General features: G+C 44.9%; 1 protein-coding gene across 5 annotated transcripts in view; it reads left to right on the forward strand.

The window, feature by feature from the left end:
• The window catches only part of C1D (C1D nuclear receptor corepressor), a 96,046-nt gene extending 69,454 nt beyond the window's left edge, over window positions 1–26,592 (forward strand). For all 5 annotated transcript variants that reach the window (XM_029593600.1, XM_029593603.1, XM_029593602.1 and 2 more), the window contains 3 exons: window positions 190–256; window positions 351–406; window positions 25,527–26,592. In XM_029593600.1, coding sequence (XP_029449460.1) covers window positions 190–256; window positions 351–406; window positions 25,527–25,694 — 291 coding nt within the window. In that variant the 3' untranslated portion in view covers window positions 25,695–26,592. The remainder of the gene's footprint in view (window positions 1–189; window positions 257–350; window positions 407–25,526) is intronic.
• The last annotated feature ends 978 nt before the right edge of the window (window positions 26,593–27,570 follow it).

Here is a 27,570-nt window from a genome sequence, read left to right on the forward strand (position 1 = left end):
TTTAATAAGGCTTTGTAGTGGCCAGTCCTCAAATGGAAATAATCGTAGTCCTGTAAAACTGAAATTATGGCTAAAATCTCTTGCTCATAAAACAGCTATGTAATATTAATAGCCCTGTTAGTAAAAATTCTGGTTGACTTGTTAACATTTAGAATAATAAAGGAAAATGAATATTTCTTTCTTTTAAAGCTGGACCCCCTTGAACAAGCTAAGCTTGATTTGGTTTCAGCATACACATTGAATTCACTTTTTTGGGGTAAGAGAAATATATTTTCATTTTGGGGGGGGGGGGGAGAGTGGAAGGAGGAGCAAAATGGAGGTTTTCTGAATCATATTTTTATTTTCTCCAGTATACCTGGCCACTCAAGGAGTAAACCCCAAAGAACATCCTGTGAAACAAGAATTGGTAGGTCCTCATTCTTTCTATATTATAAAGCTATGCACAGTACCATTATGTTCCTCTCATTACTGTCTTCTCACATTAACTGCCTCTCTCTATAAATTTGTTATGGTGGTTTTTGTTTCAATTCATGCCGTGTGCTGAAAAGCAAATTGTGGATTTCCTAAAATCAGGAGATCAAATGACCATTACAGACCATCTTTCTTTTAAGAAACAGATTTTGCCTAAGCCTGTCTTTTTTTTTTTTTTTTTTTCTTTTGCATTTACTGAATGACAGTCTGTCCAATTAATTATTTGAAACTTCCAGGTTAGTGTTTTTCCTATAAATGGATGGAATTGTATGCCCATCCTCGGCTATTTTTCTTACCCTCGTGCTTTAGAAACTAAATGGTGGTTGATTTACTAGCACCAACGGGAAGGCTTTTTTTCCTCCACCCCCTTCCCTTTTCCAGTTCTTCCATTAATTCATTTTCTCAGCAGTAAAGAATCCAGTTCAGCAACAAAGCTAAAAGCTTTTTTGGCACCAGCTGCCTGTGTACTGTCCAGTAATTCTGTATTAGTGACATATTTATAGCCTATAATAAATCTTTCTGGTTTGTCTTTGTATTCCATTTAGCTATACAAGTATATAAGGTCTGTATCTGTAAAAATAAATAAAATACAAAAAAATTGCTGACTTCAAAAATCAAATCATTTCAATTTAAAGAAATAAATATTAGAAATTGAATTTACAGCTCCCATTTAGAGTTGCCCATATTATAAATAGCTGCTGTAGAGGATGCAAGTACTAGTGTGTGGTATACCTTAGATGGATGATTTTGCAAATAACTGCAAAATGTATGCAATGTCAATTATTATAAGGCAGATGTCCACAGAAGGGTTTTTGGTTTTTGTTTAAATAGAAAAGAGAATTGTATCGGGTGAAGGTTTTAGGATAACATAAAAAGGCACTTTCATACTCTTCCCTTCTTACTCTGTTTTACAATGTATCTCCTTTCATGCAGAGTTATACCAAAATGCTTTACAGCAGGGGTTCTCAGTATTTCTGGGCATGCAAATTCCTTTTCAACCTCTTAAAAAAAAAAAAAAAAAAGTTCATGGACACCCACATGCTTCTCTTTAATTTCTGTATACAGTTATATGCTGGAGCACAAGAAATGAATGATATGCACTCCAGAATCATTCATAATATATATAAAACAATATTAAACAATGCTTTCTTGACGAAAGCGGATTACTTAGGAAGGGCAATTTCCAAAACTATTTAAAAATTTCCCTCGTACTTGAAGCTTATGGCCAGCAGCAGCTTCCACTCCAGCTGTAGTGGGAGAAAAGGAAGCACTTGGAGCTGGCAGAAAATTTAGCAGTGATGCCTGCAGTACTGGAAACTCCCCACGGCATTTCCCTTTGAAAACTTGGGCCAGCAGGGGGAGAGTGGATACTTTGCACATACTTTGAAGCAAAATTAAATCCCTGCACACACTTTCCCTCCCCTTTCCATTTAACCCTGCCCCTTTTTATCCACAGGTAAATGTGCACATGCCGTTCTTAGAGCTAGTAGTTTTACCTTCAGTAGCGGGGTAGGAGGGATGATTTTTGAAAGGCCTTCTTTAAGTGGATAAACAGGCGATTACCCACATAAAAAGATTTTTCAATATTACCCTCCCTGAAAATAGATCCCCTTTTTATCCTGCTTTTCGAAGGGAAGAAGGCTTATAAGGTTGCCATGTCTGTGTGTCCCCCTAAACAATTTCTGTCTTTAATTTCTTATCTATGCCTAACTGTTCATCTCATCCTTCCTCCTTCTTAATCCCTTTTGGTTATCTCCCTTCTTCCACTTAGACCATGGTAGTCCTCACTTTCTCCCTCTTGATCCCTGGCAGTTGTCTCTCCCTACCTCATGGTCCAGCATGATTCCTGGGATCTCTCGCTTTCTCTCCCCTAATTTCTAGGGTCCCCTTTTGCCTGATAAGTTGCCATCCACACTCACTCCCCTTAATCAGATCAATCGTGTTATCTCCCTCCATATCCTCTTTTTTTCTTCCTTCATTACTGCCTCATTCTTTTTCCCCTCTTACTGTCAGCTCCAAGCCTCTAGCTTCCTCTCAGCCATTCTGCTTACTTTGTTGTTGCAGTTTTGTCTCTCTATCAGGCTAGTCAGGCAGAGGCATAACATGTAGATGTGGTGGGAAGTGACTCCTCACTGCCGTGATCACGCTACTTTCTTCTGCTTTCCTCAGTGTGCAGCAGTGGCTGCTGAAGATTCTGACAACCATAATTGGTCTTTCTCTTCCCCACATCCTTCCGATATGTAGGAGCTCAGTTTATGGCTCTTGAGGTCTGTGATCAGCTTCTCACTTCCCCCGCTTCTAGCGAATGTATGGTTTGAAGCTCCTAATGCCTTTGACTGCCTCCTATCTTTTGTTCCTTCTCCCACCCTGCAGCAATGCGAGTTGGTTTCCAGGTAGCAGTGGGCTCCATTCTCACTTGTGGCCTTCAGCAGCAACTCAATTAATCACAGGTAGCAGTAGCTGGCCCTTTTTCTCCCCAGCTAAACTTGTTTTCATCCCTTCCAGCGGGACCCCCTGTGATAGTCTCATGGACCTCTAGGGGTTCACGGATCCTAGGTTGGGAAGCACTGCCTTACATTCACATAATTGCAGGAAAATATACCTGCAGTTTAATTAGAACCCCACTCCCTACAATTTGAACTTGGACACAAGGGAAAATAGGTGAGTCTTGATATAAAACAGGGGTAGGTAATTCCAGTCCTGGACTGCCACAAACAGGCCTGGTTTTCAGGGTATCCACAATGAATATGTACGAGGTATATTTGCATGAACTGCCTCCATTGTATGATATATATCTCATGCATATTCATTGTGGATGACCCGAAAACCAGATCTGTTTACAACACTCCAGGACTGGAATTTTCTTCCTGATAGAGGTGTTGAAGAGGGGAGATACGTATTTTATTGATTTGATTTATGTCTTTTGATAATCTGTGTTCTGTATATTGTACTTCATCTTGAGCTTTTTTAGGAAAAACAGTACAGAAAAATAAATGTTTTGATTAATTTGAAAAGATACTGGTTGATCATTCCAAATATAGGACACAGCAGTAGCAAGAGAGATACCATTAATGCTATTGACTATGGTTAGATTGTTAATAGGGACAGGAAGAAGAGCAGAAGGAATAAGAAGTGTGAGGAACAGACATAAAAAGTGATGTTTAAAGGAAAGCTAGGCAACAATAAGTCGCTGAAAGGATTTGTCTGGTTTCTTAAGGGGACAGGGAGCCATAGGGGTTCTGTGAGATTTGGGAATGATACGTTTGGCATGGATGAAGAAGCAACAGCAAAAAGTGAAGGATTTGGGAATTAAAAAGTCATTGAAAAAGTGGATTATTGTAACCCCAGCATGAAGAAATTTACACCTTAATGCAAATAAATGGGTGTTGAAAATTGCTGTGATCATTTGTTATATTTACACAGGTAATTCCATTGAAAATTATCTCCTATGTTTTTTGGTGCAAATGAGCACAGAAAGAGCAGTTTGTTTTTTTTTAAATTCATATTTTATTGGTTTTGTACAAAGTATTTTTCACATACTTCACCAGGTAAATAAGGCATGTATCACAGAAACAAATGTAAAGAAATAATTACCACAAACACATAAATCAATATAATTATACATGCACTTGTATTCGAAGAAAAACTTGAGACTCCTAGCCTGGAATACAAAGGAGTTCAAAATAATACAAATCTTCCAGGATCAACTGGCCTAGTGTTTTGTTGGTATTTCCTAACTGACTGACTTATTGACCTGTTGCGATGGAATTAGTCATATTTCTGGCATACAAAAAGGACTTAAGTTGTTCAACAGCTAAGAACACGAATTTTTCATCTTGATGCCCTACTAAACGACGACATGGATATTTTAATACAAATGTATATCCTAAAGCCAAAACTTGGGGTCTAAAATTCAAAAATTCTCTTCTCCTAACCTGAGTCGATCTAGATAGATCTGGGAAGATCTTAACTACCTGGCCATGAAATTCTAGACCCATATTTAGGAAATAATTACGCATTACCTTGATAACATCCCCCTCAGAAATGAAGGAGACTAATAAGGTACCTCTATCCATAATTTCAATATCAGAACTCTCAATAAATTGGGTCAAGTTTTCCAGGGCTTCTAGGTGTTTTACTCCAGTTTTTCTAAAAGATCTTGTTAGGAAAAAAGCTTTGTTAACAAGTGGTATCTGTTCGTCATCTAACTTTAAACAATCATTAAAATACTTCTTCAAAGTATTTTGAATATTCTCCCCCAAAGCTCTAGGAAAATTAGTAAATCTCAGATTCAAATGTTTAGAGTAATTCTCAAGGTATTCTAATCTTTTAGACTGTAAACCAATATCTTTAATAATGTTCACATTTACTGTTTGAACTTGGGTAACTTTACAGTCCATCTCATCCAGCTTCTTTCCCATCTCATTTAATTGTCCATCATGATTTTGTTTTATATTAAACATTTCAGTATCCAGCTTAGTGTATTTTGTTTCACATACATTCACTAGTTTCCCAATTGCAACCATTAAGTCCCATAAAGTATCCAGAGTGACTACTTCTGGTTTAGGGGGCGGTATGAACAACTCACCCCTAGCCAGTGCAATTGAGGTTTCTCCAGGTTCAAGCAGTTGGATATTCCGTAGCCTTTTTTCCTCCTCCACTCGAGAGACTGGGGACAAAGATGATAATAATCCCTCCGGTCTTTCAGGCCCCGATGGTTCAGCTGGGCTGGAGGATAGGTGTTCTACCGGCATGGTCTCACTCCCTCGGCGTCCCCCTCCCATCTGGGTGATGAGATCATCTCCCTGCTCCGCTTCGGGGGACTTCACCAACTTAGCTGGCTCCGGAGGAGGTCTGCAGTCAGGGGGGCTGAGAGTGATATCCCCAGGCAGCAAATTAGCTCCTTCTCTATTTGCTGCAGCGGGGCATTCGCCCCCCTTCTCCACCAACATCGAGGTAGCGAAGGAATCGATCTTCTTTTGTCCGGTAAGCAATTCGGGTGCAGGGGGGTAGACCCGTAGCTTGCCTTTACGTTTTGCAGGCATTCTTGTCAAGGAAATATAACTTCAATGAGGAGCGATTCAACCTGGCGTACTCTCACACCGCCATCTTGGCTAGGAGTCGAAAGAGCAGTTTTTAAAGCAGCAGTACTAGTGCACAGTAGACAATTCTAGTGGCTGTTAAAGTAAACTAAAATTACTCTGGTTTATTTCATTTCTGAAGAACTATTAAATGTTTTTGAAAGCTTCTCCTACCAAATGTACATATGGAGGAGTTACTGATAAACTTACAGGGCTTGAAAAAGAAGAGGCTAGGAGCAGAAAGTGCTGTGGAGGTACTAGCTGGCCCAGGACAGTGCTCTTGACTTCTTGGTTCTGATCATGCCATTACTTGGTCAAACTACCTAGAGGACACCTAGTTTATGCCCTGAGCAGTGGCCATCAGAACTGTCTCTGGCCCGGAGGTGGGGTGAGGAATTAATGTGGAGAGAAGTGCAGGAGCCATGAAGGTCTGTTTCCTAAGACACCATGTCATATGATTTTCCATAAATGAAAAGCCTTATTCTTCATTCTGATTTTCTAGCAGGCTTTAAAAATGAGTGTGCAGTAATTCCTGGAAAATTAGATTTAAAAAGTAAAATATGATAATTTTGTTTTGACGTATAGCCATAGGATGATATGTCTTGTTGGAAAAAAACAATTAAACTAATTGTTTGCTGAGCCTGTCATACACACCATGTGGAGTTTGCATCTCATGAAGATAATGCATAATTCTCAAGCAGAAAATAAATAATCCTGGGTGCCAGGTTGCAATGACAACTGGGGGTCTACTCATGTAGGACTGAGCACATTCAGGCCTGTGGGAGGGAAAATGAGATCTTTATTTATTTGAAAGGTTTTTATACCACCAAGTCAGTAGGTTCAAGCGGTTTACAGTGAAACATACAAATCAACCACAGTAAAATGAATAAAACAACAAGTCATAAAATGCATCATATAGGGGCCTAAATCCGGGCAGATTTAGGCGAGCAGGGCCCTGCGCGCCGGTGCGCCTATTTTACACATAGGCCTACCGGCGCGCGCAGAGCCCCGGGACTCGCGTAAGTCCCGGGGTTTTCAGAGGGGGGCGAGTCGGAGGGCGGCCCCGATCCGCGCAGCATTTTCGGGGCGTTTCGGGGGCGGGCCCGGGGGCGTGGCCGCGCCCTCCGGACCCGCCCCCAGGTCGCGTCCCGGCGTGCTAGCGGCCCGCTGGCGCGCGGGGATTTACGCCTCCCTCCGGGAGGCGTAAATCTCCCGACAAACGTAAGGGGGGGGTTTAGACAGGGCCGGGCGGGTGGGTTAGGGAAGGGAGGGGAAGGTGAGGGGAGGGCAAAAGAAAGTTCCCTCCGAGGCCGCTCCGATTTCGGAGCGGCCTCTGATGGAACGGAGGTAGGCTGCGCGGCTCGGCGCACACCGGCTATACGGAATCGATAGCCTTGCGCGCGCCGATCCCGGATTTTAGTGGATACGCGCGGCTACGCGCGTATCTGCTAAAATCCAGCGTATTTTTGTTTGCGCCTGATGCGCCAACAAAAGTACGCCAAATCGCGCTATTTGAAAATCTACCCCAAAATGACTAAAACATGAAGAAATAAATATCATATAATAAACTAAGAGCCCCGAGGAGTGAAATCCATCAACAGGACCAGCGGTAGCTTAAGGTGGAGGGCAGAATCAATTTTGATCTTATCATAGAAGACTTGATTGGAGGGTGGAGTAAAGCTGAGAGAGAAGGAGTTGAAAGGATGGGAAAATGAGCTGTTGAGTTGGATGAAGAAAGAGGAGATATTGGGAGAAGAATGAGATACACAAATGATGTGGGGAGAGATGGAGAGGAGTGATGGTGGGAAAAGAGGAATGTTGAGAAGTTGCGTGAAAGGGAATGATGCAGACAGAAGGAGAAATTATATCATGGAAAGAAGGAATGAGACAAAAAGATTAGAACTGCACAATGCTGAAAATAGACAACAAAGGTGTGAAAAATTTTTCAATTATTGGATTTTATGACTTTGAATGTTTTTTCATATATTAAACTAATTTTTTTAAGTTTATGCATATTCATAGTGGATATACTGAAAGCTAGGTTTGTTTGTTGCTCTCGATGACTGGAGTTGGCCACCCCAGTTCTAGATGTACAGTTTTACATCGTCTTATCCATTTTCCTCACTGTCCTTGCTGATTCACTGGAGGGTACTTCCTCACTTTTCACTTTAATATCCAGGTGATATCATAGTGATGAACACAGGACAGGTACCACTGGTCGTCTTCAAAGTCCAAATAAATTCTTTCAGTAACCTTCTAATGATTAAGGGTCTCTCAGTATGAAAGACTTCTACTCTCCTTCCAGATTTTAAACACTAATGATTCTTGAAAGCTCAGGCAAATGGAAATCAATTTCAAAATATAACCAAAAACTGATGAAGGAAGGGTGAACACAAACTTCCTTCACCCCATAAAGAAAAGGGGCAAAACAGGCTTGTTTAAATATCGGATAAGGCACTCTCTCCTCCATTCCAATTACAGGTCTCCTTCCTTAAGGCCTAAGTGTCCTTCCCCAAAACGGGAGCAAGAGCTAGTAGGTGGTATTAGTTTTTATAAAATCACATCTCCACTATGGAAACCTCCCATATGGGGGAGCTCACACAACCAAAAGTATTTCTATTCTATTCCCTCCCGCTGTAAAATGTCATTAATAGAGACCCAGTAGAGCTCTGGATTCCTCTTCGGACACAGAGGATTCGGAGGACCAGGACCTGCCTTCCCAACCCCCAAGGGGGGTTGAAGGGGACGGTGACCAGCTGTCCGGACGTCTGCGAGCTGCCCACGGGGCGGACGGTGATGACCCAAAGGTGGTCCGTCTCTTTAGAAGGGACGAACTGGGTCCCCTCATTCCGGCGATACTCGGGGAATTAGGTATCCAGCTGCCTCAGGAAGAGTCCAGGCTTGGGGCTATGGACCCGGTGGTGTTGGGCCTGAGGGGGTCCTCCTTCAGCTTTTCCCTTTCATTTTTCAGCAACGGATTTGCTTTTCAAGGAATGGGATACCCCGGACTTAAACCTCAAGGTGGCTAAGGCGATGGACAAGCTCTACCCCATTCAAGAGGAGGCCTTGAAGATTCTAAGGGTCCCTAAGGTGGATGCGGCTGTGGCGGCTGTCACGAAAAAGACCACCATTCCGGTTACCGGGGGGGGGGGGGCAGCTTTTAAAGACTTGCAGGACCATAAGCTGGAGAATCAGCTTAAGAAAATCTTCAAGGTCTCTGCTCTGGGGATTCGTGCAGCTATCCTCAGTAATTTCTCCTTGCGAGCAGGTCTTTGTTGGGTACAACAGCTACTAGCCAACGACTCGCTTTCCCAAGAGGAAGCACACCAGGCAGGGCGTCTGGAAGCGGTGATTGCTTACAGTGCGGATGCCTTTTATATAGAAACATAGAAATGACGGCAGAAGAAGACCAAATGGTCCATCCAGTCTGCCTAGCAAACTTTCACACTTTTTTTTTTCATACTTTTCTGTTACTCTTGTCCCTTTAAATAACTTTTTTGGTTCTATTTCCCTTCCACCCCGCCATCGTAGATAGTGCTGGAGCTGCATCTGAGTGAAGTATCCAGCTAATTGGTTTGGGGTAGTAACCACTGTAATAAGCCAGCTTCTCCCACGCTTGTTTATCCAGCCTGTGAATTCAGTCTTTGTTGGTTGATTGAATATAAATCCTCCTTTCTTTCCCCCTGCCGTTGAAGCAGTGGGCTGCGCTGGATATGTATTCTAAGTGAAGTATCAGGCTTGATTTGGGGTAGTAACCACCGTAATAAGCAAACTACATCCATGCTTATTTGTTTTACCCAGACTATGTAATTCAGTCCTTGTTGGTAGATGTCTGAATATAAAATCTTTTCTTCATTCCCCCTGCCATTGAAGCAGAGAGCTATGCTGGATATGCAATGAAAGTGAAGTAACAGGCATTTTTTGTTTTGGGTAGTAACAGCCATAACAAGCAAGCTACTCCCCTGCTTTTATGTGGATGCAAATCCTTTTTTCCACATTTCCTCTTGCCATTAAAGCATAGAGCAATGTTGGAGTCGCATTAACCGTATGTATGTTTATTGAATAAGGATATTCATCTCCAGGTAGTAGCTGTCATTCCCGCAAGCCACCCCCATGCCTCTTCTCTTCATTCACATCCTCTAGACTTTATTGATCCACAGTATTTATCCCATATCCCACGCCCCTTTGAAATCCTTCACAGTTTTGGTCTTCACCACTTCCTCCGGAAGGGCGTTCCAGGCATCCACCACCCTCTCCGTGAAGAAATACTTCCTGACATTGGTTCTGAGTCTTCCTCCCTGGAGTTTTAAATCGTGACCCCTGGTTCTGCTGATTTTTTTGCAACGGAACAGGTTTGTCGTTGTCTTTGGATCATTAAAACCTTTCAAGTATCTGAAAGTCTGTATCGTATCACCCCTGCTCCTCCTTTCCTCCAGGGTGTACATATTTAGATTCTTCAATCTCTCCTCATAAGTCATTTCATGAAGACCCTCCACCTTTTTGGTCACTCTTCTCTGGACCGCCTCCATCCTGTCTCTGTCCCTTCGGAGATACGGTCTCCAGAACTGAACACAGTACTCCAGGTGAGGCCTCACCAAGGACCTGTACAAGAGGATAATCACTTCCCTTTTCTTACTCGATATTCCTCTGTCTATGCAGCCCAGCATTTTTCTGGCTTTAGCGATTGCCTTGTCACATTGTTTTGCCGACTTCAGATCATTAGACACTATCACCCCAAGGTCTCTCTCCTGCCCTGTGCACATCAGCCCTTCTCCCCCCATCGAATACAGTTCATTCGGAGTTCCACACCCCATATGCATGACTCTGCACTTCTTGGCATTGAATCTCAGCTGCCATATCTTCGACCACTCTTCCAGTTTCCTTAAATCCCGTCTCATTCTCTCCACTCCTTCTGGCATGTCCACTCTGTTGCAGATCTTAGTGTCATCCGCAAAAAGACAAACCTTACCTTCTATCCTGTCCACAATGTCGCTCATAAAGATATTGAACAGGACCGGTCCTAACACCGCTCTCTCTTCAGAGTAAGTTCCATTTACCATCACACATTGTCTTCTGTCCGTCACCAGTTTGCAATCCAGGCCACCGCCTTTGCACTCACTCCTAAGCTTCTTATTTTATTCAACAGTCTCCTGTGCGGAACCGTATCAAAAGCTTTGCTGAAGTCCAAGTAGATGACATTGAGTGCTCTTCCTTGATCCAATTCCTTGGTTACCCAGTCAAAGAAGTCTATCAGATTTGTCTGACAGGATCTTGCCCTGGTGAATCCATGCTGCCTGTGGTCCAGCAATTCTTCCGACTGTAGATAATTCACTATTCCTTCTTTTAACAGCGACTCCATTACTTTTCCCACCACCGAGGTGAGGCTAACCGGTCTGTAGTTACCAGCCTCTTCTCTGTTTCCACTCTTGTGAAGCGGGATCACCACCGCTCTTCTTCAATCACTCGGCACCACTCCCATTTCTAGGGCTCTATTGAACAGGTCACACAGTGGACCCGCCAGCACATCTCTGAGTTCCCTCTGTATCCTGGGATGAACCTCATCAGGCCCCATGCTTTGTCCACTTTGTTTCCCCAGCTCTTACCATACATTCTCTACTGTAAATGGAGTTACATCTACTCCATTCCCCTCTATTTTCTTGTTAACTAGCGACGCTCCTTCTCCACATCGACCAGATCCATGGTGTAGGCAGTGTCAGCGCGGTGCTTGTTGTGGCTCCGCCATTGGGCAGCGGATGTATCATCTAAATCGCGGCTGGGTTTGTTGCCATTTAAGGGCAAGCTGCTGTTTGGAAAAGAATTGGTGGATCTGATTTGAGTCTCTAGACGAGAACAAGGTGCATCGTTTGCCAGAGGACAGGCCAAAATCCAGAGGTGCTCTGTCTTCCCGCTCTCGATATAGGGGAGGTCTGAGGCCTCGATTTTCTCAGGGGTTCAGTTTCTTCCTTCCAGCATAGCGCCAACAGACAGCAGACGTATTCTTAGTCCTTTTGTGGGCGCCGTTTCGGCCGTCCAGGTGCTGGTCAGAATGCGCAGGGTGGAAAGCCCTCACAATGATGTGCGGCCAGTCCATTCCTCGGTGCCAGTGGTCGCAGGCAGGTTGTCTCGGTTTTACGAGGAGTGGACCAAGATCGCATCGGATCAGTGGGTCCTAGATGTGATAAGACACGGTTATGCGTTAGATTTTGTACATCAGCCTCGCCAGTGCTTCCTGGTCTCGCCCTGCGGTTTTGCGTCAAAACGCCGGGCGATAAGGGAGACTCTGCGACGTCTTCTCGATCTCGGCGCAATTGTTCTGGTTCCCCAGGCGGAGCTTCGCAGAGGCCGTTATTCCATTTACTTCGTGGTGCCAAAAAAAGAAGGAACCTTCGACCCATTCTCGACCTAAAAAGGTTCAACAGATGTCTGCGAATACCTCATTTTCATATGGAGACCCTGCGGTCCATGATTGCTTTGGTGTGACGGGGAATTTCTCGCGTCCCTGGACCTCACGGAAGCGTATTTTCACATCGGGATCCGGACCAATCACCAGCGATTTCTAAGGTTCTCAGTGTTGGGTCAACATTACCAATTTCAGGCACTGCCGTTCGGGCTTGCCACTGCACCTCAGTCTTTCACCAAGATTATGGTGGTGGTAGCGGCGCAGCTTCGGAGAGAAGACTTTTTGGTGCACCCGTACCTGGACGATTGGCTGATTCGCTAATTTGTGCAAAATCGCTCTGTCAGAAGGCAGTTCAATTGTTGAGAACTATCGGCTGGGTAGTCAATGCGTCCAAAAGCCAGCTAGTGCCTTCCCAGTCGCTGGAGTTTTTGGGAGCTTTATTCGACACTCGTCAGGGAACTGTGTGTCTCAAGGTGGAACGCATGCACAAGTTACGAGGTCAGGTGCGAGCCTTGTTATCCAAGCAAGTCCCAACAGTCTGGGATTATCTTCAGGTGCTGGGGTCAATGACTTCGACATTGGAATTGGTTCATATGCGGCCTTTGCAGTCAGTGTGCTTTCCTGATGGAACCTGGTGTCAGAGCAATTCCATCTTCCTTTACTCCTGACTGATTCAGCTCGGACCAGCCTGGATTGGTGGTTATGTCTGGGCAACTTATGACGCAGAGTACCGTTGGTAGTTCCGGCCTGGACGGTGGTCACTACGGATGCCAGCTTGTCCAGTTGGGGAGCGGTTTGTCTGCAGAAGTCTGTGCAGGGGCAATGGTCCCCATGGGAAGCTTGTTGGTCCATCAGTCGTCTGGAGACCAGAACGGTACGATTTGCACTGCAGGCATTTCTTCCGCTTCTCCGGGGCATGTCGGTCAAAGTTCTTTCAGACAGGCGGCCACGGTGACTTACATCAATCATCAGTGGGGAGCCAAGAGTCAACCAGTGGCGTTGGAAGCTCGTCAGTTGATCGCGTGGGCGGAACAGAATTTGTGCAGCATAGCGGCCTCTCACATCGCCGGGGTAGAGAATGGTCACACGGATTTCCTCAGACAGAACTCACGGACGCCACATTTCAGATCATTTGTGCCCAGTGGGGGACACCCGCTCTGGATCTAATGGCGACGTTCAAGAATTCCAAAGCTCCTCGTTTCTTCACTCGGTGCAGAGAAACGGGAGCGGAGGGCATGGACGCTCTGGTGCTACTTTGGCCGACGGATGTTCTTCTGTATGTGTTTCCTCCTGGCCCCTCATCGGCAGGGTCCTTCGCCGCATAGAGTTGCATCCGACGGAGGTGATGCTCATAGCTCCCGAATGGCCATGACATCCCTGGTTTGCGGATCTGGTAAAACTGGCCGTAGAGGACCCCCTACGGTTTCCGAACGTACCAAATTTACTGCATCAGAGGCCCATTTGTTTCGACCAGATCGACCACTTTTGTCTAGCGGCATTGCTTTTGAGAGGCTGCGGCTGAAATCCAGAGGGTACTTGGATGCTGTGGTGACTACGCTCTTAAGGTCCCGCAAAGTTTCTACATCTTTTATGTGCGGGTCTGGAAGGTCTTTAAGGCCTGGTGCCTTGCTAGGGATGTTGTTCCCACTCGGGCGAGCGTTCCAGATATTTTGCATTTTCTTAAGGATGTTTTGGCAAAGGGGTTGTCGTGTAGCTCCTTGCGCGTACAAGTGGCGGCGCTAGGTTCTTTGCGTGGTCAAATCCATGGCGCATCTTTGGCATCTCATCCAGATGTTGCTCGTTTCCTTAAAGGGGCGAAGCATTTACGCCTGCCATTCCAGCAGCCCTGTCCTTCTTGGAATCTGAATGTGTTCTTAAGGCTTCATGAAGGTGGTGTCTTTAGTGGCTATTGCATCGGCACAGCGGGTGTCAGAACTTCAAGCTCTGTCATGTTGGGAGCCCTTTTTGCAGATCACGGAGTCTGGGGTTTCTCTGCGTACGGTACTTTCATTTCTCCCTAAGGTTGTGTCTTCCTTCCATTTAAATTAGGCAGTGGAGTTTCCATCGTTTTTGGATTTGGACAGCTCGGATTCTTTGTCTAAGGACTTGCGGAAATTAGATGTCCATAGGGCATTGTTGCACTACCTGGAGGTTACCAACAGTTTCCGTGTATCGGATCACCTGTTCGTACTTTGGAGTGGACCTAGAAGAGGCAACAAGGCTTCAAAGACTATGATAGCTCACTGGTTGAAGGAATCCATAAATTCTGCGTATCTGTAGCAAGAACGGTCCTTGCTGGTGGGTCTCCGGGCTCATTCTATGCGGTCTCAGGCTGCATCCTGGGCGGAATGCCAACAAATCTCTCCAGAGGAGATTTGCAGAGCGGCTACTTGGAAGTACTTACATAATTTTGCCAGACATTATCACCTGGATGTTCGGGCTCCAGGGACTGGAGGATTTGGGGAAGGTGTGCTCAGAGCGTGCCTCTCTGGATCCCATCCCAATTAATGACAGCTCTGGTACATCCCAGGAGTCTGGACTGATCCGGGTACGTACAGGGAAAAGAAAATTGGTTCTTACCTGATAATTTTCGTTCCTGTAGTCCAACGGATCAGGCCAGAGTCCCGCCAATTTGCCCTTCTAAGGAAAGGGAGAGTCCATACTGTTTGTTTTCTTTGTTTACAGATCAATTATGCTTGTCCTTTTATCGGTAACACGGATTCTGTACCCATTTGGGGGTTTGTTGAACCGGTTCAGGTTGTTAGGTTACTGTATATAGTTAGTTTGGGTGTTTTCTAATCCATTCTGCTTTGACATAGAGTAATACTGCCAGACTGTAGGTGGCACCAGCCTAGATAAGGCGGAGTTTTGTTTGATAAACTTCTGTCTCCATCTGCTAGAGGGGGGGCAAAACCAGGAGTCTGGACTGATCCGTGGTACTACAGGAACGAAAATTATCAGGTAAGAACCAATTTTATTTTTCTTTTCAGGTGCTGCAATAGCAGTTCCAGATTCCTTCCCATCCTTTTTTTGCTTATTTACAGGCTGAACACTATGGGCTGGATTTTAAAAGCTCTACGTGCCATAAATCGGCTTACGCGCGCCGGGCCTATTTTATAAAGGCCTGGCCTCGCACATAAAGCCCCGGGACGTGTCTTAGTCCTGGGGCTTTACTAAAGAGGCGAGGCCAGAGCCCTCCGGCATAGCGGCCATTTGCCACTGTGTCGGAGGATCGCGTGCCGGCAGACATACGGCATGCGCAACCTGCGCCTTCCTCCAGGGAGGCGCAAAAGGTGAGACATATTTTGGGGGGGGAAGGTTAGGGTTAGGGGGTGGAAAGCCTAGGGGAAGGGGTGGGAAGGTCAGGCTAGGGGGGAGGAAACGGAGGAAGCCCGCGGGCGTTGGCGCGCGCGCAAGGTGCACTAATATGCACCCCTTTGCACGCGCCGAACCCCGATTTTATAACATGCGCACGTATCTACTCAGGCAGGCTTTTTTGTAACCTGTTTTCTCTGTTTTGATATGGGATTCTGCTTTTTTTGTCTATTATGCTGATTTCCTAGTGTGTAGATAGATGAACTCAGGGCCAGTGGGTTTATGCTCCCCTGCCAACAGATGGAGATGGAGCAAGCTGATGTCACAGTATATATAGCCCTGCAGTGACCCCAGCCTGCCAGTATTCTCAGTCTCCAGTAGTTGGTGAATGTGCATCTCCTATGGGGATTACTTTGAGCTTTTTGAAAGGAGAAATTTGAAATTCTAAATTCAGGCAAAGAAAGCCCTGCTCTCCTGCTGTGAAACCTAAAGGTCCCTCCCCCGTTGAAAATTCCTGAGGTGATTTCCATGGTCCTTCAGGTGTGCCTTGGTCTGGTAGCTGGGTTTCCCCGGCATGAATTTAGATGCTAGTTCAGTTGAAAGGTAGCAGGTGCTGGAGACCAATTCTTTACTCAGCTGGTAAGCTTAGGTAAGGTTTAAAAATAAAAGAGAAAGTTTTAACCTGAATCTGAGGCACATGGGTTTCAGGACTTCCTCCGGTCTCCGTTCTTGGTGCGTCATACCAACGTTGGTTCCTGCTCCTGTTGGGGTTGTGGAACTGGGCAGCCGGGCGGGTTGAGCGGCCCCTGTTGGGCTAGGCCCTACACTTAGGCTTTGTTCTTGAATACCGCATGTGAGGCTGCGACGACCATTTTCACTCGCTCTTGTGCGTGAGCTCCTGCCCTCTATAGACCATCAATGTGCGCAGTGCAGATGCGATGTGCGCTCGGTTTTTTGGCTCGCTTTTTACATGCACAAACTTTTTTTTTATGCGCTTACCTTGGCACACAGGCTGTGTGTGTGTTTTGTCACGCCTTTTTCTCAGTGCTTATTTTTTGGGCACATTTATTTTTGAGCGTGAGCTGTTCAGACGCACGCTTATTGCCGCAATAGTGCTGGTAAGCAAGAAACCTAAGTGTCTTTCTATCTGTGTTGCCTGTCAACAGGGCTTCTCAGCCTGACCTGGCTTCTAACCTGTGTCATCACTGCTCAGACACTCAGGGAGAGTTGTCTTCCTCAAAATTTGCTAAGCCTGGCTCTTCCCATTCAGATGAGGGGTTGGTCACGGCCTTGAATGAGGGGGGGGGTGGGGGGGAAGCCAGATCTTGGTTCTCCCTTGACTGGCTCTTCTGCTGGTAAGGGCAGTTCTGTGGGACTAGCTCCATTTCCTTCTGGGCTTGGTCTGGACCCGGCTGATTTTTTTTTTGGGTGGAATTTTTTCAAGGCTTACAAGCTTTTTTTCAGGTGCAGTCCTCCACTTCCCACATTTCTGTTCGGTTGGACCCTCAACCGGTGGCTCCTCCCTCTTCCAGTCCTCAGCTTCCTGCGGGTGTTCCCAACAGGAATCCGGATGGCACTGATGATGAGGTTGACCTGATTCCCTGGAAGATGGGGAAATTCCTCCAGGGCTGGAACCATATTGAACCATGTTGCGGTTCTTTCATAGAGATGAACTGCTGGCCCTGATTTCCCAGATCTCGAAACAGCTGGGTGTCCCTGGTTCGGATGCTGTGTTGGAGCCGAAGAAAAATCCCATTTTGGTTTCCTTATGTAAAGCCTCTTGTTTTTTTCCCTGTGTTGGATGCCATTTAGGAATTGATTGATCTGGAATGGGACACCCCAGAGGCGAATTTTAAAGGGGGTCAGACATTGGAAGGCCTGTACCCCCTGGATCCAGCTGTGAGAGAGCATTTGCATTTTCCCAAAGTGGATGCTTTAGGATGTGCCATTTCTAAGCGGACAACTATCCCTGTAGTGGGAGAAGCGACCTTGAAGGAAGTACATGATAGAAGGATTGAGGCTATTCTTAAACAAGCTTTTGAGGCAGTGGCGATGAATTGACAGAATGCCTCCTGTTGCGCCCTAGTGGCAAGATCTTGTCTGCTTCTCTCTCAGGAGGTTAATGAGTTTGGAGGAATTCCAGAGCAGTTATGGAACCTGCTGCCATCTCTTCAGCAGATGCAGGCTGTGATTTGGTCCGGACCTCGGCCAGAGAAGTGGCTTTGGTGATAGCAGCCAGGTGTCAACTCTGGTTGCGAATTTGGTTGGTTGACACAGCCTTCAAAGTCAATCTTACCAAGATGCCCTTTAAAGGCTTGTGGAGCGAGTTGGAGAAATTGACCAGTAAGTGGGAGGAGTCTGGTTTCTCGGTTGCCGGAGGATACGAAGCAGTTACAGCGCCCCTTTGGTATGAGGGGTAGTCTCCGGGGTTCTAGGCATTTTTGCCCCTACAGAAGGGCGACCTTATAGCAGACTCGGCCTTTCGGTAGGTCTCAGTCCTTTTGTCCCCCACAGCCAAAGAGAGAAGCAGGCTTGAGTGGCGGACCTTCCCATGCTTCCCAATGAATGTTTGCTGACCAACCTTCCAGAACAGGAAATGGGGGAACGTCTCTCTATCATCGGAGGTGGGTCGAGATCACATCTGACCAGTGGGTCCTGGAAGTGATACGAGAAGGATATGCACTGGAATTTTGCAGTATTCCTCAAGACGTGTTCATGGTGTCCCCTTGCCACTCTTTGCAGAAGAAGCAGGCAGTGGAGTTTATGCTTCAAAGGCTCCTCAGACTGAGGGTTCTGGTTCCGGTGCCCATGTCTCAAGAAAGTATGGGGCGATATTCCATTTATTTTGTTGTGCCCAAGAAGAAGGGCTCCTTTTGTCCAATCTTGGATCTCAAGAGGGTCAACCATCATTTCAAAGTGACTCATTTTCACATGGAAACCTTACTCTCTGTGATAATGGCGGTGCAGTCGGGGGAGTTTCTGACCTCCTTGGATCTGTCAGAGGCTTACCTTCATATTCCCATCCGATTGGAACACCGCTTTCTACGCTTTGCGGTGTTAGGGCACCATTATTAGTTTCGGCTGCTGCCTTTTGGTCTAGCGACCGCTCCCAGAAATTCTTTCCAAGGTTATGGTGGTAGTACCGTGTTTCCCCGAATATAAGACAGTGTCTTACTTTCTTTTTACCCCCAAAAGTCCCACTATGTCTTACTTTCAGGGTATGTCTTATATTGGAAAAAAAACCTGAGTGTTCAAAAAAAAATTATTTTTAAATACCTGTCGGAGGGCCGCGTGGGTCCAAGCGGCTGGCGGCGGGAGCCGGGTGGTCGCGTGTTAAATCTAGGCCGCGGGCGGGTGGGCGCTTGTTCCAGGCGGCGGGGGCGGGTGGACGCACGTTAGTTCGAGACGGCCGGCGGGCGGCGGGTGGTCGCACAGGCGCATTCATTCACTGCCGGTGGGGGCTGCCTCGGCAGCCCCCACCGGCAGTGAATGAATGCGCGCACAGGCCCACAGCGCCTGTGCGACCCCTGCGATTCGGCGCTGGGGGCTGCCGGTGGGGGCTGCGGCAGTGAATGAATTCATTCATCCAGGCGGAGGAGCCGGCTGCTTTCGCCGCTGCCGGCTGCTTTCAGCGCTCAAGGCAGTCACATGCCGTGACGTCACAGCATGTGACTGCCTTGAGCGCCGAAAGCAGCCGGCAGCGGCGAAAGCAGCCGGCTCCTCCGCCTGGATGAATGAATTCATTCACTGCCGCAGCCCCCACCGGCAGCCCCCAGCGCCGAATCGCAGGGGTCGCACAGGCGCTGTGGGCCTGTGCGCGCATTCATTCACTGCCGGTGGGGGCTGCCGAGGCAGCCCCCACCGGCAGTGAATGAATGCGCCTGTGCGACCACCCGCCGCCCGCCAGCCGTCTCGAACTAACGTGCGTCCACCCGCCCCCGCCGCCTGGAACAAGCACCCACCCGCCCGCGGCCTAGATTTAACACGCGACCACCCGGCTCCCGCCGCCAGCCGCCTGGACCCACACGGCCCTCCGACAGGTATTTAAAAATAATTTTTTTTTGAAATGACAGGTACGTCTTACTTTCGGGGGATGTGTTACATTAGCCGACCCCCCCTAAAATTCCCACTACGTCTTACTATCAGGGGTGTCTTACTATCGGGGAAACACGGTAGCAGTGGCCTTGCATTAAGAAGGCATCCTGGTGCACCCATATTTGGATGACTGGCTGATTCAGGCCAAGTCTCAGGAAGAGAACCGCCTGGTGACACACAAGGTGATTTCCTTATTGCCAAGAGCTCTTCAGCCATCCCAATCGTTGGAATATCTGGGGGTCCAGTTCAACATGGAACAGGACAGAGTTTTCCTACTGGAATTTCAGATCCAGTAATTGATGTCTCAAGTGCATCAGTTGATGAACAAGTTAATGTAAATCAGTTATTTACTCTCTCAGATAATAGAATGACCTGGGGGCACTCCATGCAGTTAGCAAGTAGCTCATTTAAAACAAATCAAAGAAATTTTCTTTTTCACTCAGCGCATAGTTAAGTTCTGGAAATCCTTGCCAGAGAATGTGGTTACAGCAGTTAGTGTAACTGGGTGTAAAAAAGGTTTAGATAAGTTCCTAGAGGAAAAAATCCATAAACTGCTATTAATTAATAAGCAATAGTGGCTTGTGATTTATTTAATGTTTGGGTACTTGCCAGGTACTTGTGACTTGGATTGGCCACTTTTGGAAACAGGATACTGGGCTTGATGGACCCTTGGTCTGACCCAGTATGGCATATCTTATGTTAACCTTGGATGTCACAAAAGAAGACTGTGAAGTAATGTCTCAAGTCTAGGCGTAGCATATTATATGTACGCCAACGACATTCAACTCCTCATCCCAATAACCACCACTATCGAAGAGGCACTGAGAACAAAAGCCAACCACCTAATCTCAATTAGAAACATGCTGAACAAACTAAAGTTATGCCTCAACAAGAATAAAACTGAATGCATCCTCATAGGAAGAAACAACTCAGGACAAACAACCCCCATGCATTCCCTACAAAGCGATAACATCAACATCCAACTGAAAAACACTGCAAAGGACCTCGGTATCTGGATCAACAATGAACTTAACCTAAAAAAGAACATCGCAACTAAAACTAAAGAAGGCTTTCATAAACTTCACATCCTGAAACATCTAAAACCGCTTCTTCACCAAGAATTCCGAACCGTGCTGCAATCTCTTATTTTCAACAGCCTCGATTACTGTAACTCACTCCTGATTGGCCTTCCAAAATCTGCCTTAAAACCACTTCAACTGTTACAAAACGCCGCAGCCAGAATACTAACCGGCAAGAAGAAATCATAACACATCACCCCTGTTCTGAGAAGTCTTCACTGGCTTCCGGTCGAGCAAAGAATCGAATTCAAAACTTTAACAATAGTTCACAATGCAATTTACAAAGCAGACAACACTGCCTTCAATAACAGGATTCAGAAACACAAATCTCAACGAACGACCAGAGCCGCTTGCAAATTACACCTAGACATACCCTCGCTGCCTCTAGCAAAGCTTACCAACACTAGGAACAGAGCCTTCTCCATCGCAGGACCCAACTTATGGAACTCCTTACCACAGTACCTAAGCTCACTTAGTGACATCAAATCCTTCAAAAAGGAACTCAAAACATGGATATTCAGCAAAACTTTGAGATGGCGTTGGTTAAGCTACTTGAAACTTCCCGACTCATTATCCCTCCCTGTTTGACACACACTAAACTTCTCAATAGTTCTCCTCTTACAATTCTCACATATCCACAATTCTCGCCTATCCACGGTCCCCTAATGATGTGGCATTTTCTAGTTACTAAAAAGTCTTGACCCCTTCCGCTTACCGAGATCGGACTCTTCCCTCAGTCCCAACATACCCAAACATGAGAAAGCTAAACGCACCACATGTCAAATGATGAATGCACCATATGTTCGATGATGTACTCAAGTTACTACGTAACATGCTTAAAATTACCTGATGGTCCACTCCTATAAATGTTCAATTCGTTTGTTTTTAGAATGTTTTTTGGAATGTAATAGTCGTTCAATTGATACGTTTCTCGTTCCAATGTCCAATTACTGTAATAAGTTGTTCCTAATGTTCATCCAATGTAATAAGTTGTTATCATGTAAACCGGAGTGAAGGCAGATTGCTATACTTCGGTATATAAAAGTTTCGAAATAAATAAATAAATAATGCTTTCTTCACCTGAGTCCATTCTTGAATATATTACTTAAATTCATTATAGGGTCAAGCATAAATGAAAATTTTAGCATATGACTTCCATTTTAGCTTGGACTCTGGTCCAAAATGATCAAATTCTAGGACATAGCCAAGAGATGCCCAAAGATTCACACTACTCTAGACTGCTTCCAGCACTCTGGAAATTCCCTTAGGACCTTCATTTTCAGTTATTTTATTTTTCCCAGGAATTTATCAATGTTTGTTACAAGAACGAGGAAGAACACCCCGCTTCTCACACCAGGCCTCAAAAACTCTCCAAACCCACACATAAGCCAAAGAAATGGAGAACTTGCGAGCATGGAGTAAGGTTGCAATCACTGCAGAGGACTAACCATGCTTTAACAAGTGAGCCCTTTCAAGGGCCAAACCATAAGACAGAACTGATTTGGATCCTTGTGAAATACCGGCCCTTGCTGTAACAGATCCATGTGTGGCAGACAGCGAAGGGAGGCCTCCACCAGAAGGCTTTGCAAATCTGCATACCACGGATGCCTGGACCAGTCTGGTACCACCAGGAGTACTAGCCCCCTGTGGCCTTCGATCTTGCGAATTATCCTGCCCAGCAAGAGCCACAGAGGAAAGGCATACTGCAATCTGTTTTCCAGCCAGATCTATGCGAGAGCGTCTATTCCCAGGGACCGTGGATATCTCCTGTGACTGTAGAATTGAGGAACCTTCTCATTTTGAGAAGTCACCAGCAGGTCTAGGAATGGAAGGCCCCAGTGATCTATAATCAGCTGAAATGCCTCAGCTGACAACACCCACTCACCTGGGTCCAGACTCTCCCTGCTGAGAAATTCCACTCTTACTTTGTTTTTTCCTGCAATGTGAGAAGACGAGATCATCTGCAGTTGACCTTCCACCAGTTCCATAAGCTGGTCTATTTCCTGTGACACTTGCTGGCTTTTGGTTCCTCTCTGGTGTTGTCAGACATCATTCGAACCGCTTGATCCCACAGCCTATGGCTAAACTGCAAGCATGCCAGCCATACTGCTTGAGTCTCCAGGCAATTGATGTTCCAACGGGACTCTGGCATTCCAATACCCTTGGGCCGTTAATTCCAGACAGTGAGCCTTCTAACCATGGATACTAGCATCTGTCGTGAGTACCAACCATTTCGGAGAGGCAAGGGAACTCCCTTTCTCAGATGAACTTCCTACAACCACCACTGGAGGTGTGAGCAGACTTCCATCAGCAAGTGGAGCTGAATCGCATAGTCCTGAGACTGTGGGTTCCAACGAGATAGCAGAGAGCGCTGAAGAGGATGCATTTGTGCCCTTACCCACGGCACCACTTCCAGGATATCCGCCATCAAGCCGAGCACCTGTAGGTAGGACCACACTGTCAGACGTATGGTGGCCTTCTCTACCTGCAAACTCCTTGCAGGGGATTGAAAATTGTAGCCATAGCTTTTAAGTTTTTAAAGTTGGTTTGATATAGGTCTTTAGCATCATTGTGAGTAAATAATTGATTCAGACCCTTATTCACACAAGTGGCCTGCTCCAAAACAAGATGAGTTTCCCCTTATTAAAATTGGATCTACTTTCCAGCATGCAGTGGGTTTCCTCTTGCAACAAATGCCTGACTTACACAAAAAGGTTCATTTTATTTTGAACATTTATTTAAAAATGTATAGACCACTTATCATAGTTTTTAAAGCCAAAGACAAAAGTATATCTAATAGTAGGGTGATACTTATATTAAAATAAAAAGCTATATTAGATCAGTATATGATGGTATGTTTGTGTTTAAAAGACATGGAGGTACATCTTAAATAAGTACGCGCGTGCGTACTTTTGTTCGCGCAACTGGCGCGAACAAAAGTATGCCGGATTTTATAAGATATGCGTGTAGCTTATAAAATCCAGGGTCGGCGCGCGCGAGGCTGCTCAAAATCGGTAGCCTGCGCGCGCCGAGCCGCACAGCCTGCCTCCGTTCCCTCCGCGTCCCCCCACCTTCCCCTATCTACCCCACCCCCCAGCCCTACCTAAATCCTCCTCCCCCTACCTTTTGTTGTGCAAGTTAAGCCTGCTTGAAGCAGGCATAACTTGCGCACGCCGCCTCAGCATCCCCCGGCACAGGCCGCAGTGCCGGGGGACTCGGGACCGCCCTCCCGGCCCGCCCCCGAACCATCGCCATGCCCCCTGGACACACCCCTCCCGCCCCTTTTACGAAGCCCCGGGACTTACATGCATCCCGGGGCTTTGCGTGCGCCGGCGGCCTATGCAAACTAGGCGTGCAAGTGCCCTGCGAGCATAAATCCGACAGGATTTACGCGCGCAAGGCTTTTAAAATCTAGCCCATAGGATTTAGTGGTACATTTTGTTTTTTTAAGTTGTTATTTTATCAAGTTTATAATGGAAAAAGTAGGGATATATTTTGAAAAGCAGTATGTTTCTCCTTTTAAGGAAAACAATGCATATATACAGAGCAGTTTCAAAAAGACTCCAAACAAGTTTAAATTCACAATATACCTTCAATCAATGTACTCAATTAGTAAGGAATTAGAGGAGTAAAGGAAGTATGGAGTATTCATATTCAAGTAAAATTTCAAAACCCGGCAAGCGGAAATCCCGGGAGATGCGCATGTGGCTGGGCCGAGCTCATTTTCAAAACAGCCCAGCCACGAGCGTATCTTCACCTCTTCGGATGAAGTAAGTGCCACAACAAAAAAAATATACCCCATTATACACTGCATCACCTCAAAAAAGCATCACCCACAATTTTAATGGTGGCCTTTAGCTAATCATTGTACTCCTTAGCATTCCACCTCTCCTCCTTAATACAGAGAAAAGAATATTAATTGAAGGTGTAGTGTGAATTTTTTGGATTAAAACATTTATTTGGAGTCTTTTTGACACCGCTGTCTATATACTCGTATACATTGTTTTTCTAGATCAAGTGAAGTATAATTTTTTCTTATTGTTTATCGAGTGGTCTCTTTTTAAGGAGGCAATCATGATATTTGATAGGAAGAGTTTTGACCTAAGAGTTCTATTGTATTATATGAAACAACTGGGTGAGTATTCACATGAGCAAAATGTATTAATGACTACATATTGCTTAGTAGAACTATACCTATTTATGCTCATATAGACACAGGATACAACCATCTATTTTCCCCCATAAGTAAGTTAGTGTACCTCAGGGGTGTCCAAACGTAATCCTTGAGGGCCCCAGACTGGTCTGATTTGCAGGATATATCTGATGAATAGGCATGTGATATATTTGCATGCACTTCCTCTTTTGTATGCTGATATCTCATACATATTTATTAGGCATATCCTGAAAACCAGATTGATTTGAAGTCCTCAAGGATTGCAGGTTTGCACCCTTGCTTTACATTATACATGTATTTATTAATTTCAGAAAAAATAAAGATGATAAATCTGCATGAAGCTTTCCTAATCAGTTGGGTTCCTTCAAGACATTTTCATCCTACTGACTTTTATTATTATTTTTTATGGTGGTGACAGTTTGATGGCGACAATTGTATTTTATATAGTATTTTTATGTTTATAATAAGTATTGCAGTTATAAATATCTGGGAACAGTTCTGTGAAACAAACTCAGTGTTGGGGGTTTCATAGCAAGAATGGATTAATTCTGATGCCTGTGCTTTTCAGGCCTACCTGGTAATCGGCTGCCTAATGTATGCATATTTGAATGAATGCCAAAGTTTATTGTGCAGCCTCACTCATATGGATTAGCTGTGTCTGTACTGCTTACACCTATGAGTACTCTAAATTTGCATTAAATCACAAATAGGATTTTGTCATTCACAAAGCATCCCGAGCCAAACTGTTTCATTTGTAAACAGGGCTGGTTTTTAGGCCACATGGGTTCATCTGCACTCATTTCTTTTTAGGGGTTCTTCTCATCTTGTGCCAGTAGACTGAAAGATTTGCAAACAGGATCTGAATTTATATGCTAGTAGAGTAATACGTGATATGCTTGTGTTCCAACCAGGAGAGAATAAGAGCATACATGAACAAAGTCAAAGAAATAATGGACAGGAAAAAAGCAGCCAGGCTGGATAAAGGAGCTGCAGCCAGGTTTTTAAGGAATGCTCTGTGGGAACCAAGACCTGAAGAGGATTCCGTGCCGAAAAAGAAACAGAGAAGAAAAGACAAATAAGAGCCATTCTCCATTTTTAGGGAAACAAATACTAGAAATTATTGCAAAAATACATTCAAACATTTTTCCAAATAAACAGTGACCATGTTAGAGGTATTGGTAATGATTTCGGTTTTCAGATACAAATGCATTGTGTAAACATTACGCTACATTCCAACAGAAAGCAATCAAGACTTAGCAGCCAGGAATTTGTGTGAAGACATTCCTGATATCAAAGTATAACTAGGCCGAGCTTTTCCAAATTTGGAACATTGGATTACTTTTTAAATTCTTGATTGTTTTAGCCACAAATGTTCCCATGTAATTATTCCAGAGCTGTAAAATCAGAGTTTTTTGTCTGGCATGCCAGATATGGAATGGATAAGTGGTTGTAACCCAGGTAGCTTGCCAACTTTCTTGGAAATCCATGCTGGCTCAGAGAAAATAGTGTTATCTTGGGGAGAGTTAAAATCTCAATAATATAAAATTAATATAGTAAACTTATATTCAGTCATAATTGGGGCAGTAGTAAGCACCTCCTACACAGTTCTATTATAGTCCTACTGCTGTGGCATTACTCATATAATTTAAAGCAGTAGCTTATCTTGGTCAAGCCCACTCTAGTTATTTTTCAATACTCATTTTGAATTTATGAAATGTAAGAAATATTTTTACCTTATAATTTTTTGGGAGCTCTTGCTTTTTTATTTCCCTGGGCCTCCAATCATATGTTCCTAGTTGAAATTGCTCCTTGATTCAATTTGTGTATGAGGTGGGCTTGGGAGTGTTTTCCAGAGAATAACCAGACAAAAGATAGAGATGCTCCACCCCCTTATAATGTAAGGGAGAAAAAGTAGTAAAAAAAAAAAAGTCAAACAGCACTGGGTTACAAGAGCACTGACATCCATTACAGAAGTGACAGTGCAGGCTGATGCCCTTTTTTGACTGATGCCACCATCTGCTCTAACACTGGCAATGGTTGAAATGGCCCTTAATTTTAACTTACCTCTATAATGAGCATCTGTGATCTTGTATTTGGTTTTTTTTTTCAAACTCTTTATTGCCTGTTTAAATGAATAAGCACTGAATTGAGTAGGAATGCAACAGGTCCTTGGGGTGCGTGCACATATACCTGAATGACGTTGGGATGTAGATGTGAACATCACAGAATTGTGTAAAGTATATATATGCTTGGAGGATTTGAGAATGTATTCAACAGAATAACCCAAAGAACAGAAAGAATACAAATGAGATATTGGCAGTTTGTTTCTTTATGTATTTTGCATTCTGCATTTGTAGTTAGTTTTTATAGCATTGTTTAAAAACCAGGACAGTTCTGCTCAGTTAAAAAAAATAAAAATTGGCTAAGATGTTTTTAAATAAGAAATGTTCATCATTCAAACTTGTGTAGTCTTGTGTGCATCATTTCACATTTAGCCTTTGCTGACAAACTCTTTCTGCCTGAGAAAGGAAACTCAACCCATCTGTACAATAACTCTTGTGTTACAAGTAGGCTTGCAGATTTCTCGCTGAATAAAATTGAAAAAAATCTTGAAAAATGTATTTCTGCTTTAATGCTCTGATTGACAGTATGTTAGAGCAATGCAGTTTTGTTTTCTGTTTGGAAGTAATACATAAATAATCTTTAACATTTTACTGCATCGTATTATGCTGCTGTTGTCACTTTTTATAGGTTTCATTCTAAAAAGGTTATCAGCAAAGCCCAATGCTAGCCACCAGCATGAAGGTAAATGCTTTTTTTTTTACATGTTTCTTAGCATTCAGATAGATGGAGCCACACCAGTGGGCTGGTGCAAGGGGATTAGGGGTCCTAGGCACCTTCTGCCTTGCGCACCCCCCCCTCCCCCCATCACATCACCACCCCGGTCTCAGCCCC

This window comes from Rhinatrema bivittatum, chromosome 3, assembly GCF_901001135.1.
Source record: "Rhinatrema bivittatum chromosome 3, aRhiBiv1.1, whole genome shotgun sequence".
Taxonomy (NCBI): domain Eukaryota; kingdom Metazoa; phylum Chordata; class Amphibia; order Gymnophiona; family Rhinatrematidae; genus Rhinatrema; species Rhinatrema bivittatum.